Here is a 15084-nt window from a genome sequence, read left to right as displayed (position 1 = left end):
ACGCAAGCTTAGCCTTAAGATCGTTAAGAGTGTGTGCCCCAAAGCTCTCACAGATGGAGCAACCAAGTTCAAATGCGCTAAACAGAGTGCACAAATAAGTGTCCATCCTGGGATGGCAACTTTCGTCTGCAGGAAATGTACTTTTTAAACCCATTATCCATTGTCCTTACCATAGCATACACTAACAAGAAAAGGAACACTAAAAACACCTAATGACTAAATGGAAAATGGCAGGAAGGGGATAAGGGGAAATTAAACTACAAAACCCTAAAAAAGAACTACTTCATAAACTATCTAAACCTATCAGGAAAAGTTTTAACGACTATAGCATAAAGGAAGAATGATCTCACCAATCTTATGCCAACTTCTTGGACAAAATCGAATCAGCCAAACAGAGCCAAAGACCGAGCTACAGACAAGAATGGCAGCAAACAAGATTTGGGGAGTTGATGGAGGAGCAGGGAGTTGAGGGTAAGGGAGGCACAGCTAAAACAGGCTAAAGACTTCTGAATTGGCCATTGTTGAATCAGAAGTCCCACAGGTTGAATCCAGACAGAGCAGACAACACTGGATCCTCCATTTTTCCAATGAAAGCTGCTTGTGATATGCAAAAGCAGACACAGCTAAGGTTTATAAGATGTGTTCCAACTAACAGACAAGCTCAAAGGAGTCCCTTCTCTCAGTAAAACCTACTGCTATAGAGGTATCAGAGGCAAAAGGGAACAAAGCCATTTTTGGGCTCAACTGCTCTAATCAACTTGTTGGAACTACACTTTCATAGCACGAGAGTTTTGCTACCCTAACAATGATGATGCTGTTGATGCTTCTATGAATCAGTTATAGTAGTGTGCACTAAAGTCTGACTCTTTGTAACCATAAGGTCTTACACCTCTCCAACAAATTCATTCATTACTTCAGAAATGCTGTATATCCATTTTAACCTCTGCTGCCTTCCCTTCATATACTCTTTGTTTGAGTTGTAGTTTTGTAGTGGACAGTCAAGTTTTTTCCTTAATCGATTAAATCTTTCTGTAGGCCAAGGAAGTATTAGGTTTTCTCAAACACTACAGTTCAAAAGCACTGACTTTCCAGCCAGAGGGAAAGAACTGCTCAGCTCTCCTTTGGTTTGGGGAGTAACATGGGAGAGAATTCTTTAGGACAGCCAGGCACTCTCCAGTGAGTACTCAACTTCAAATATTGTGACCGTCAGTGAAGCAATCCTTGTCAGCCATTTCAGGGACAGGACACTTATGAAAGCTTTACAGTCAGTGCAAGGGACTGGTACTAATCCAAAGATCAACCAGCCTTCAGCAATTTCTGCTTACAGCATTTCTCATTTGAAAATCATCATGGAAACTATGCTTGCTCTTTAAATTACCAGCTTGAAGTTGTGTATTCTTTTCAGCAATGATGCTTATTTTTAGTTATGACCAACGAAGAAACAAGGTGACAATCTCTGAATGCCCTCCGACAGCTGTGGCTCTTTTGTACAAATCTTCAGTCTTCTTTGTAGCAGTACATACAAAGAAAAGAGGATAATTTATTTTAAGAAGCCATTTTCTGCTTATGCTAACAGGACCTGAAGAGAGCTTCTTCAATGCAAAAGGCCATTTCTGATTACTTAAAAAAAATGTTTTATATATATATATATATATATGTTTATGTGTGTGTGTGTGTGTGTGTGTATATATATATATATATATATATATATATATATGGGTCTAGGACTATTCACTGAAAGCACATTTCACTGAAACACATTTGACTGTGCACAATTCACTGAAAACACAATTCACTGAAAGTTATATATGGCCTTTTCCCCACTGTAGTGCGACCCTGGAGTTAGTATATATAGTAAGGGGGTGGGGGCAACGCCCTCCACATTGGGGGGTGTGGGGGGCATAGCCCACCACCTATTTTAAATATTTTGAACTATATACATGGATACTTGCAATTCCAATAAGTTAATCTTTTCTGAACATAATATATATCCAAACTATGTGGGGGGCTACTTCCCCCACACCCCCCTTACTATACATACTAACTCCACTCCAGGGTCGCACTACAGTGGGGAAAAGGCCATATATAACTTTCAGTGAAATGTGTTTTCAGTGAATTGAGCTTTAAGTGATTTGTGCACAGTCATTTGACTTTCAGTACAGTCCTAGACCCATATATATATATATATATATATATATATATATATATATATATATATATATATATATAGTATTAAGTATACTAGGAGTTATTGAATCATTGAAAGTTGTTTCAATGGACAGCAAAGACGGAAATTTCTGAGCATGCAAAAAAAGGATTCACAACCCCAGGAGTCGAGTTAGGAGGACTTGTAAAAACGAAATCCTGAGGACAGCGGGACAGTCTACACCTCATTTTATGACCATCTCTCACATTTTCTAATGAGACTGAATTCTACAAAAAGACAGATGGCAGTCATGACGTTTCTAGGTAAACTGTATATTCAGGAGTCTGGCAGACAGCGTTACAATGAACTCTATGACGCCGAGCCCACAAAGGACTAAAAATTAACAGATTTGTTCATAAAGGCCATACACAGGTACTATAATCAATTTGAAAGAAGGGCATACACGTAACACAGGAAAGGCTTACTCAAAGGTCAGAGGCAATGGAAGTAGAACAGCTATGACAGACCATATTGGGCAATAAAGAGACAGATTATGTAGTAACTAGAATGGGATTTGTAAGTTCATAATGGGAATGAATAATGATTGGATGCTACACAATGTGTTTTATACAAAAGGAACTGTTTAATATAGTATGGCATTTCATCTGATGAAGTCCCTTTGGACGAAAACGCTGACAATGTGAATGCGTTCATTCATTGTAATTTATCGTGCTTAACTTTATTTGTTTGGTGAAATAAATTGGAGCTATTCTCATCCTGCCTTGGTCATCGCTTTCAGTTTTGCTTGGTTTGGTGGTGTAACGTGGTGTTTTTTAATAAAGAGACAGATTATTACAGGATATAATATTTACATTTAGAATAAAATATATACTGAACAGGTAAAGTGAGAATGCTATTTTGGCCGTGCTAGAATTAAAAAAAACATGCTTTAGATTGACAAGGACACACCAGTACTGTGCACTGAGACTACAAACAAAACTAAATGTATGTGCTATTGTGGTTATGAACATCACTAATAAATGTATCATAACAATAATGCAATTGAGTAAACTGGAATTAAATGTGTGTGCTGACTGCTGATGTTAAGGTAGATATAAATCAGGTGCAGAAGTAAGGCTGAACAGCTGAAATGCAGTTTCAGCATTGAGGGCTTGATTTTGATTATATCCTAGATCTGTAAGTTAAAGGGTGGAGGATTTGAAGACAGGTCAATGAAGAAGACTGTTTTTTCAAGGAACAAAGTGATGAAGAAAATGTCTTTGGTCACAAGCTTGTTTGCTAGAGATGGACAGGGTCTGAGATGTCAATGTTTGTATATTGTGGTAGCCAGAATATATATTAGACCTGAAGGGTGATGTGCAGCATATTGGTTTTACTGAGGGTGATGCAGTGGTGCCCCTGTCCCAAGGAAGAGAAAATAAACTTACATGCGCTATTTCTTCCTTAGGGTAACAAGAAATGAGATCCCTTCTCAAGAAGCAACATTCTTCTCTGAAGATTTAGACATCCAACTGGCAAATTCTAATTAATACAGAAAGTTTTAATTAAAACTGCATGACATATCAATGCAGAAACTCTTTTTCTGCAACTTTTCCAAGTTATGCTAAATATGGACACTGACGTCAATTAAGTTCAGTTACTCAGGAGGCCTAGCTAGGTTCAAGCAGTGAGCTTTGCCACTAGAGAATACGGTCAGATGTAAAGCACTGACTGGATCTCCTGGGAGATTGGGGGGAGGAGGGTTTATGTGTGATGGGAATGTAGGTTTTCTGCCATATTTGCAAGTGACTCACTCAAGATGGTAATCACGGTGGGAAGGGCATCCATTATATATACAGAGAGACAGACACACAACAAGGCTCACGCAGACAACATAAAGTAGGCAAAACTAATGCACCTTGATACAGCAAAAGACAATATAAAATACAGAGAAAATTACATACCTTATGCCCTTCTCCCATGACAAGATTACACTGACCCATCATAAAGGAACACGATCCCATGTTTACATCACACCATGGTTGGAGCAGCCTTAAGTACTCCTGCAGAAAAAAATGGCTGGCATCATTCACAGACAAGTGCAAAAAAAAAAAAAAAAAAAAAAAAAAATAAAGGTCTATAATAAATCAAGTTGAGTTACACAGGCGCCTACCATTATTCTAGAACTTCAAGAGCTCAATGAGCTTATCAACCAACAATTTCATTTTCAAAGAAAGTACAGTTGTGTGCACTTAACATAAATGTAGATGTCAGAGTGTATTCACTGTTGCAGTCATTACATTTGGGGTAATCTGCTGGCAGGTTGCCCTCAGTCGGCCTGAATATCAAAGTCTCGGGTCCTGCGTTGGTTGCCGTCTCCTCTTCCATGACGTCAGGTCATCAGGGGTATAAAATATGCAGCCGACGCCATTTTCTTCAGTTTTTCTTGCCCCAGATTTCAGGTGCCCCCCAAATGGGGAGCAAATATATATATATATATATATGTATACAACTATATGTAAATGCAATTTTAACAACATAAACTTTACCTTCATCTAAAAGCAAATACACCACAAAGGCTGTAGAATATAGTGAAGAAAGGAGAAGTTCTAGAAAAAAGGGGGATGGCGGGTGGGTAACCCGGACTGCAACAGTGAATACACTCGCACATCTACATTTATGGTAAGTGTACACAACTGTACTATGTTCTTCGTGTTTCCACTGTTGCAGTCATTACATTTGGGTAAAATCCCAAAGCTATGGATGGGAGGCTGGAACTAAATAGCATTAGGAGTGGCTATAAGGCCCTGCAGAACTGTTGTGGCAAAGCCTGCCCTGGACTTAGAGAAGAGAGGTAAATGATAATGCTTTGTAAAAGTATGAACAGAGCTCCAAGTAGCAGCTTCTAGAATGTCTTTGGTTGGCACCCCTCTGAGAAAAGCTGCTGAGGTAGATGCAGCCATGGTGGAATGTGACCCTATTCCCTTGGGCACCGGTTTACCATGATGCAAATAGCAGAAACGAATGCAGTGGCTTATCCAGTTTGAAATAGCCTGCTTTGAAATAGCCTTCCCCTCTAATCCTGCAGCAAATGCCACCAGTATCTGCTCAAACATTTAGAGATTTGGTCCTGTTTAAGTAGAATTTTAGTTATCTGTGTACGTCCAAGGAATGCAGAATACGCTCCCCCTTGTTCTGCGGATTTGGGTAAAAATTTGGCAGGTAAATAGTTTGGTTAAGAGCCACACTGGATATCACCTTACGCATAAAGGAAGGATTGGTCCTGAGGGACACCCTGTCCGGGTAAAATGTAATAAAAGGCTCCACAGCCATGAGGGTCTGTAGTTCTGAAACCCTTCTTGCTGAAGTGATTGCCAGAAGGAAAGTTGTTTTCCAAGATAAAAACTTTATATCCACAGTAGCTGCTGGTTCAAATGGAGGCAGGGTGAGCTTTTCCAATACAAAATTGAGTTGGTGGATCTTCTGGGAGGCCTTACAGTTTTGGCCCCTCTAAGATACTGTTTTAGCAGAGGATGCGAAAAGATGGGAGGCTCTGTGTTGTAATGAGCTGAGATGGCAGAAGCATGGATTTTTATTGGTGAAAAAGATAGGCCCTTGTCAAGCATCTCAGTCAAGTATTGTAAAATCTGAGGAATATTTGGCTTTGCTGTGTCCGTCCCTTGTGCTTGGTTCCAAGCACAATCTCTTCCATTTATCAGCATAAGATTTTCTAGTACTAAGGCTTCTGGCTTCCAAAATGACATCCATCACAAATTTACTGAGAGGTGTTGTTTGAATAATTACATGATCAGCCATGCTGCCAGGTTCAGAGTTTGGAGCTGATTGTGCAGAATTTGATTGCTCTGCTGAGACAGTAGATGAGGTATTTGAGGCAAGTACCAGGGAGTGAGTTGAGACATATTCCTTAGAATTGGGTACCAATGCTGGCAAGGCCAGTCCAGGGCAATTAGGATCATTTTTGGTTTTTCCTGTCTGACCTTTAGTAAGACCTTGGGAAGAAGAGGCAGAGGAGGAAAGACGTAGATGGATAGGTTTTTCCAACTGAAGTATAGGGCATCCACTTTCCATACTTGTCTGTGATAAGTCCTTGTGCAGAATTTGTCCAGTTGATAATTTTGGGGAGAGGCAAATAGATCTATGTCCAGACTCCCCCATTTCTCTGTTATCATGCTGAAGACTTGTGGATCCAGTTTCCACTCATGAGGGTCCATAAGATTTCTGCTTAGGTCGTCTGCCAGAGTATTTTGTTTTCCTGGCAGGAATTGAGCATGAAGATGTACTTGGTAAGTCAAGGCTGTGTTCCACAATGCCATGGCTAATATGCAAAGGGGGTAGGCATGTGTACCCCCCCCACACACTTGTTTATGTACCACATAACCGTGGTGTTGTCCGTCTTTATTAGTAGTTGTCCTGGATGAAGTAAGTCCATGAAGGCTGTCAGGCCTTTCTGAACAGCTAACATCTCTTTTTGGTTGATATGCAGATGCATTTGTTTTGGGCTCCATATGCTCTGACTGCATCTCCCCGCCAGGTGGGCCCCCCAAGCATAGTCTGATGCGTCTGTAGTATAGGGTTTGAGTGCCATGGGGTAGAGTGAAAGACCGTTCCATGTTCTGGTGACATGTCTCTGCCCACCAAAGAAACTCCTGTTGTAGGCAGGGAATGAGGGGAATCATTGTTTCCAGACTGTGACAATGTTGACTCCATAAACTTTTTAGATACCACTATAGTTTCCTCATATGCAGTCTTGCATATGGAACTAGTAGAATGCAGGATACCATGAACCCCAAAGCCTGCAGAATTTGTCTTGCAGATAACTGGGTTTTTGTTGCCATCTGTTTGAAGTAAATAGTCAGTAGCCTTTGCTTGTCTGGCATAAGGTAAGCCATCTGGGCAGTTGTATTCAAGCTTGCACCCATGAATGTAATCTTTTGAGAGGGTACCAGTTGTGATCTCTTTTCATTTATTGTGTACCCTAGGCATGTTATAAGCCTTTTTACAAACGCCAGATGTTGAAGAAGAATGTCCTTGTTTCAACTTGAATGAGACAGTCGTCCAAGTAAGGACAGATTTGTATGCTTCTTTGTCTGCAAAATGCAATTTCTGGTGCCAGGCATTTTGTAAAGACCCTGGGCGCAGTAAATAAGCCAAAGGGCAGTGCAGAGAATTGGTAATGCATAAAACCGGGCTTGAAGCAGACGTATCTTCAGCACGGTTCCCTTATTGAGATATGCAGGTATGCCTCTTAAGTCTAGAGTCACTAACCAAGCGTTCTTGCCCAGCATGGGCAGAAGCTGTTGCAAAGTCAGCATTTTGAATTTTAGAATGTCCTAGAATGTGTTCAAAATCGATAAATCCAGTATTGGGCACCAGGCCTGGTCTTTTCTGGGTACCAGGAATGGTCTTGATTAAAACCCTTGCCCTTTTTCCTGTTCTGGTGCTGGTTGAATAGCCCCCATATCCATGAGGGATGTAACTTGTTTCTGTGCCTCTGCCCATTGATTTTGTGGCAGATCTGGCCAGCCGTTTGTAATTGGCAAGGTATGGAAATGAAATCTGTATCCCTGGGATACTATGTTTAATACCCACTTGTCCTGGGTTATTAACTGCCAATTTTGTGCATGAAGTGCTAATTTTCCCCCTAAGGGAGTTGCCAAAAGATAAGTGCTTGGTGATGGCAGAGGGAAGTCATTGAGACTGCTTACTGTAGGGGTGTGCTTTGTTTCCTCCAGATTTGGAGGTAGAGGCATCCCATTGTTTTGACCTGTAAGAACCCTGTGATTGGTATCTAGAGCCTTTTGAGCACCTGGATTTGCCCCGTGAGGCTCTGTAGGACAAAGGAAAGGACCAATTTTTTGTAGGCCAGTGTCTACTGAATCTTGGTGTCTGCATTTGTAAGAAGTCTTTTACAGTTTGCATAGACTTAGCTTTGTCTTCCATTTTCTTTAAAACCTCTTCTGTCTTATTACCAAACAGAGTATCATGCTGTAAAGGTGCATCTAACAATTTAGCTTTAACATGATCAGGCAGATTTTGCTCCTTGAGCCAGGCATGCCTTCTAATCATGGATCCAGTAACTGCGGCCATGCAAGGAATCAAAACCACATTGCTAAGTATGCTTTCCAACCTGTTCTGATGCATGCAATAATTCCTGTAATTCTTTACTTTCCACACATTCAGAAATCAACATCATTTTCCGTTTCAATAATCCCATAACATGTTGTTGATATTTAAGCATATGAAACTGGCAGTTTAAGGTCCTAATTGACAAGGTTGCAGACGTATAAACCTTCTTTCCCCATCTATCCAGCGCCCTGGAATCTCTATCAGAGGGGGTAGGATTCTTAGCTGTTGAGGCCTTTACACCTTTGGGACCCTGTGAGATAGTTTCAGGGTCAGCAGCAGGATTTTTGAATAAAAATTTGTGGGGGGCAGGAACCCTGTAATATCTGTTTGGCTTACTATGAGCCGGAGGTAGGGAATCTGGAGCAATGCTTGATTCTGAAAACACATCAACAATGTCTAATACAGGAGGTATAGCCAAAGGCCTATGCTGAGGAAGAAGGAAATCCCTAAGCCTCTTTTTGATTCTGAGAAATCCTGACTCTCCCAATGAAAATGTCCCCTTAAAGTATGCAAGGTTTCTCCAAAAGAATAATCTTCAGGAGGAGATGCCGATGAGATGGATTCCTCTGCATCCGAATCCTCATAAGGTGGTATAGAAAATTCCTGATCAGAAGAAATAGAAACCTGATCTGTAGATTCATAATCAGTGTCTTGCCTAGGCCTCTTATCTGGGGGGGGGGGGGGGGTTGGGAACCCCTGATCAAGGTAATTAAGTCTTCAGCCATTTTGATCATCTGTTTTTTAGGCATAGAGGCCTGAGCACGTGGCTCATGCTTCAGTTTTTTTAGCCTTAGAAGATGCTTTTGTCTTTGTTTTTGAAGCTGGCGTCGGTTTTATATAGAAATGTTGAGGGCTGAAAACACCCTCAGAAGCTGGTGCCTGCTCAACGGCTCCAGACCCATCTGAGGGAGAGACATCAATGGGTACAATACTCTGAGAATCTCGCGGCATGCCTAACTCCACATGGGTCTCGGTAGAGGCCTGCAACTTGAAAGTAGCGGGTATCAGGGGCTGCGAAAGCACCTCACTGAGTACCGGTGAACCAGCGACTGGCTTAGGAGAAGCTTCGTCGTCGGTTTTGGACTTCGATGGTTTATCTCTGTCCTTTTCTTTGCGTTTTTTGTGAACTCCGGTAGTCAGATTGCTATCAGATGACATTTCTGGGCAATTAAATCTGTCTCCAAAATATTTTGAAGCAAAGATATACTGACGCTTAATAGTGCATTGGTTAAATCTAGCACAAAACCGACAGCAAGTCACGTTATGATCTCGGCCTAGGCAAAGAATACAGTACAAATGAAAATCCTTATGAGCTATTTGCTTCCCACAAGTAATGCAATTATTAACTTTTACTGACATCGGTAAGGAGCAAGAAAAATAGCTGTTTGTGTTATGCTCATTATGGGTACTGTATTTTTTATTAACAATTTTTTATTAACAAAAGTTTTTTTTTTTTTTTTTAAGCTTGGACTGTTACAACTTTCTATATTGTATTTTGTATGTGTCTTGGAGCTTTTCTCCCCGGGCCTCTACTGAAAATGGACATGTATCCACAGTTAGACTAGCCCGGTCAACAAAAAAAAAAAAAAAAAAAAAAAAAAAAAAAAAAAAAAAAAAGTTTCACCAACGGGGTACTTAGCTTTTATTGAAGACTTGGGTTCTGAAACTCGAATGCGAAATTTCAGGAGTCGGCCGACCGGCACTTGCGAACGGCTTCTGCTTCGGGCAGTGCGCGGCAAGAAAGACTGAAGAAAGTGGCGTCGGCTGCATGATTTATACCAGTGACGACCCAACATCATGGAAGAGGAGACAGCAACTGACGCAGGACCCAATACTTGGATATTCAGGCCGACTGAGGGCAACCTGTCAGCAGATTACCCCAAATGTAATGATTGCAACAGTGAAACACGAAGAACATCATAAATTCTTCCCACAGCGGGGCATTTTTCAGCACAGTCTTTTCAAACTGTATCCTTTAAGTGTTTCCTCTTCAGCTATTTTACCACTGGCATTGAAAATACAAAGCGGTGTATAAATCGCCACAGGATTGACACTCCATCATTTTTTTTCAGCTAAAAATCACCACCACCTTCCAATACTGGCACAGAACACAAACATGAAAAATATGAGAAAAAAATCGATTTCTGGAGAGATGGCTGAGCAGAAGATGAACAAAAAGCCCTCGGAGACCGGCAGTTATGTAGGAAACAATCTCAACTCCAGATCTTTAAAAGCATTCCAGACACCATGTCCTTAGAATCGTCCTAATGCATCTATTACCAGGATGAGTCAATAAGCAAGTGTTTCAAAAGGGAAGGTTATCTCTCTAAGTCTTATTGCTGAAATCGGTGAAATGCACAGGTAGCCCCATCCATTTAATTGTTTCCCAAAGACTAAAGCACAGTGTAACAGACTCAAGACGACCAAAAACCTCCCTAAATCAACATCCTCTAGAGAGAAGGGGATTGACATGCAATATCCTACAAGAGATTTAGTGAAGGAAGGCTCTAACCGAAAGAAAAAAAATATGGGGCATTCTCAACCAGCAGGTCATTACATGGATTCCAAAGCTAATAAGCTAAGAAATGGTGGCGAATGAAGACAGCATTCCAGTGTAGGAATGTTCTTGCAAAGCCAGCTTTGGATAAACACCAAATAGCTAGGCTATAAAATTAACTGAAAGAATGGTGTTGCAACCAGGCAGCACAGATTTCGCTGCTGCTGATGCCTTCCAAACAAACATCTAAGGCTGCCATTCCGCTTGAAGAATGAGGAGGGTGGTCTGACAAGGCCAGGAAGAGGTTTCTCTTCAAGAATTAAAAGAAGCAGTAAAACAACCCAAGATGATATGATTTGCTCTGTTACAGATCTATCACCCCTACACTGGGTGGTGATGACAAGGAATTGCCAACAATAAAACATCAGTAGGGTGCAAGTTAGCATGCAACAATACCCTTCCATCATGGAAGGTATTCAGAAAATGTTTTTCTCCATTTGATCTGCCTATAGTATGATTATCAAATATCCATAGTAAGACTACAAAATATTTATTTTTATTTTTTTATTTTATATTACATTCGTTAACCGAGAAAGTCTGACTGGACACAGATCCATTTTCAGCGGAGACCCGTGGAGAAAAGCTCCAAGAACATTACATACAAGAAATATTCCATAGCTAAATAGCTCTAGACACCTAATAATCATACTGTAATGAACAAGTTTATAGTTAAGTAGACAATTAAGTACATAAGTTTATAACAGTAACCACCTTGGCAGCAAAGCAACTTTTTTTTTTTTTTTTTAGTGGTAGTGTAAGTAGTAAGTAGGATGTGTGGTAGGAGGTGCAGGTAATGTTAGCCTATAGTGATAGAAGGACTTGTAATATATCTGTAATGTAAATACAGCATGTTATTAACTTTTCCAGGGAAAAAACATAAGCTGTGGAACCTAGGTTAAATTATTGAAACAGTGTAAGGCAAGAGTTAACCTAGGGAGTAGCATGGGCAGAGCCAGTTGTTTAGATAGTGGATTTTCGGGAGTTTTTTTTAAATTGGCTAGTAGATTAAGTGGAGGTTATTTGGCTTGGTAGTGAGTTCCAGGTCCTGGCAATAGTGCAGGCAAACAGAGATTTACCAGCATCATTTCTTACATTCGATGACGTATGAGATTTTGACTACTGGATCTTAGAGCTCTTGTGGAAGTGTGGGGCTGGATTAGATGCTGGAGGGCAGAGGCATTTACAGAAAGGTAGTACAGCTTGTGCGCTATTGACAGTTAACTGAGTAGGAGTAGCTGAGGCAGCTCAAGCCAGTTGAGCTGCTTCAGGGCAAGACAGTGGTGAGATCGATATGAGGCTTCAGTAGCAAACTTAGCAATCTTGTTGTAACAAGATTCCATTTTGTTTAGGTCAGTTTGGTGGAGGTTTGTTAGGACAAGGGAGGCATAGAGAAGGATGGACAAAAGATGAGTCATTGCAATGGTTGCTTTTGTTTGTTTAGTCATACACTGTTTATTCCTGTAGAGAAGTCCTAGTTTTTTATTTACTTTTTTGATGGTTTGTGCTATGTGGATGTCAAATTTTAGGTTATTGTCTATTTCAAAACCCAGCAGTTTTGTGTGAGTAGTGTTATCTTTAGAGTTAATGGTAAACGTATTGTTTAGAGAAGGGGGTCGACTGGGGCTGTAAAGAATTTTTTTTTTTTTTTTTGGGATTAAAAATAAGTTTGATGTCAGTGAACCATGTTTCTGCTAGAGTAAAGTTATTTTGGGTTAAGGGTTGTAGTTCTTTTAAGGTGGGGGCAGCACATATAAGGGTCTTGTCATCTGCATATTGCATGACAGAAGCAGTGAGTGAGGAAGAACAGATTTGGTTGGTAAATAGTGAGAACAGCAGAGGGCCTAAGACAGCTCCTTGAGGGACTCCTGTGGATACTGGTAGTAGGGGGGGGCAGCTGGTCTTGTCAAAGGACTGCTTGTTGACGGTCTGATAAGTAGCTAGTGAAACATGATATAGAGGAGGAGCTTAAGTTTAGGTTGGAAAGAGTTTTAAGAAGACGACTGTGGTTTACCATGTCAAACGCTTTTGAAAAGTCTAAGAATATGGAAGATACAAATAGTCCCTTGTTTCTATGACTGTTAACTATATCGGTAATTGATAACAGTGCCGTGGTGGTGCTATGGGAGGGTCTGAATCCGTGCCGAGTTTTGGAAAGTAGGTCATTTGGAAAGTAGGTAATTTTCTAGGAGGTAGAGTAGTAGTTGGGAATGAACAACTCTTTCTAATATTTTGGATAAAGGTGATAGGATTGCAATAGGTCGGTAGTTGGTAAGTTCTAAGGAGTTACCTCCTTTGAGCAGTGGAATAATATGGGATATTTTTCACAATGTGGGTACCCTATATTCTGCTAGTGATCTATTTACAAGAATGGATACTGGATAGACTATTACCTCCGCTGCTATTTGAAGGAAGTCTGCAGGTAGGTTATCAGCTGCTAATGTGGTTGGTTTGAGTTTTTTTAGTTGTTTAGAAATTACTTTAGTGGGTACTGGGTGTAGGGAAAAGCTGGAGGTGTTATGACTTTTGCTTGTATTTGGGGGTGTAGGGAAACCTACTGCTTGTGGGGGTACTGGTACTATTTTTTTGCAAGGGTTTGAACTGTTTCGGTAAAGAATTTGTTAAATTGAGTGGGAATGTTGTTATGGTTGTTTGGTAACACTGGAGTTGGAGTGGATGCTTTACTTAGGTGCATTATGCTGTTTATTGTGGCCCAGAATTTTTTTGGGTTGTAGGCATGTTTTTCTTGTATGGTTTTTATCAAGTTTTTACTTGTTTTTTGGCTGTACTGCAGAGTTAAAGATAAATTTGTCTCAGATTTGTAATTTTGTTTTTATGAAATTGGGTACAGGATTTGTCCCTTTCTTTCATTGTGGTTTTAGTAACTGTAGTTAGCCATGGGGCATAATTTGTTTTCATTCTTATGGTTCAGGCGGGAGCATGGTGGTTTAGGATTTTTTAGGGAGGTAGAGTTAAAGTACTCTACGGCTTCATCTAGCGATAGTTGTTTTAGGGGAGTCCAGTTACAGCTTTTTAGTGCATTAATAAAGTCAGTAGTTATAAAGGTCTTTTTTATTACGAACCACTCTAAGGATGGGTTGACTGAGGTATTGAGGTCTAGTCCTAATTAGGTTGGTTGATGGTCACTTTGGCTATCGATAAGACATCCAGACTGCTGTGCTAGAGTAGGGTCAGATAACAGTATCCAGTCTAGGATGGATTGATATCTGGACGTTTTGTCGGTTCTAGCTGGGGTAGATATAATTTGGGTAAAACCATGGAGGTCTATGTGGGTAGATGGATTTTGGCTAGTGCAGTTGAGCCAGTCAATATTAAAGTCACCTAATAGTATGGCTTCATGTGGTAGGGAGTTAGAGATCCAAGTTTAATAGGCTTTCCATTATAGTAATGTTATTGCCTGGTAGGATGTAGCCACTTGCAATAATTATATTTTTGCTGGAGTTCAGTTTTAGTTTGGCAATGATTAGCTCTTCGTCTTTGACTTCTTGGCTGTCGAAATCCAGTTGTTCTATGGAGAGGTGATTTTAGAATAATATTGCAACACCACCTCCTTTTTTCTCTAGTCTATCCCTCCGTATAATATTATAGTCTGGAGGTGTGATCTCATTATTGTGGTGTTCTGGTTTAAGCCAGGTTTCAGTTAGTATTGCTATTTCAGGTTTATAAAGAGCTAGTAGGGCATGAAGGTCTTGAATTTTGTTAATTATACTTCTTGGATTTATGTTAAGCAAGAGGAGAGATGAGGTAGGTCTGTGGTAAAGGGAATTTGGCTGATTTGAGTTGGTGTGGACAGCTGTAATGGGTCCTGGATTAGAGTGTTTGTTGCCGCAGCATGTTAAGTTTTTTTGAGTAGGTAAAGATAGAATTTAAATAGTTTTTATATTATTTGAGTCTTGCAGAGAAGTAAGGGTTGGTTTTGACTGTTAATTATGTAGGTAAAAGAAAGGCTGGGAGGAGTAAAGGTCACAGGGTGATATAGGGTCAGTTTTAAGGAAATTGGATGTAGCTTCAGTTTGCCATTGGGGTGGGGCAGTATTTTGCAGTTGGGTGTGGTAAGAGGAGAGGAAAGAAAGTAGGATAAGAGTAAAGGTTGTTAATGAGTAGAACACTGCTTTAAGTAGTTGGGGATGTTGGGAGAAGACCATCTTGTTTAGTGTTAGAGTGTGTGTGGTGTGTATACGGCTGAAATCTATAACTGTGTGGGTTAGGTGTTGTA

General features: G+C 40.4%; 1 protein-coding gene across 1 annotated transcript in view; it reads right to left on the bottom strand.

The window, feature by feature from the left end:
* Positions 1-15084, bottom strand: part of NUP160 (nucleoporin 160) — a 1498284-nt gene that overhangs the window by 464223 nt on the left and 1018977 nt on the right. Inside the window, exon 24 of the mRNA XM_044082750.1 lies at positions 4111-4209. Within this exon, the coding sequence (XP_043938685.1) occupies positions 4111-4209 (99 nt within the window). The remainder of the gene's footprint in view (positions 1-4110; positions 4210-15084) is intronic.

Source organism: Protopterus annectens, chromosome 9.part0, assembly GCF_019279795.1.
Source record: "Protopterus annectens isolate FY-2018-M chromosome 9.part0, PAN1.0, whole genome shotgun sequence".
Taxonomy (NCBI): Eukaryota; Metazoa; Chordata; order Ceratodontiformes; family Protopteridae; genus Protopterus; species Protopterus annectens.
This window is presented reverse-complemented; position numbering and strand designations above follow the sequence as displayed.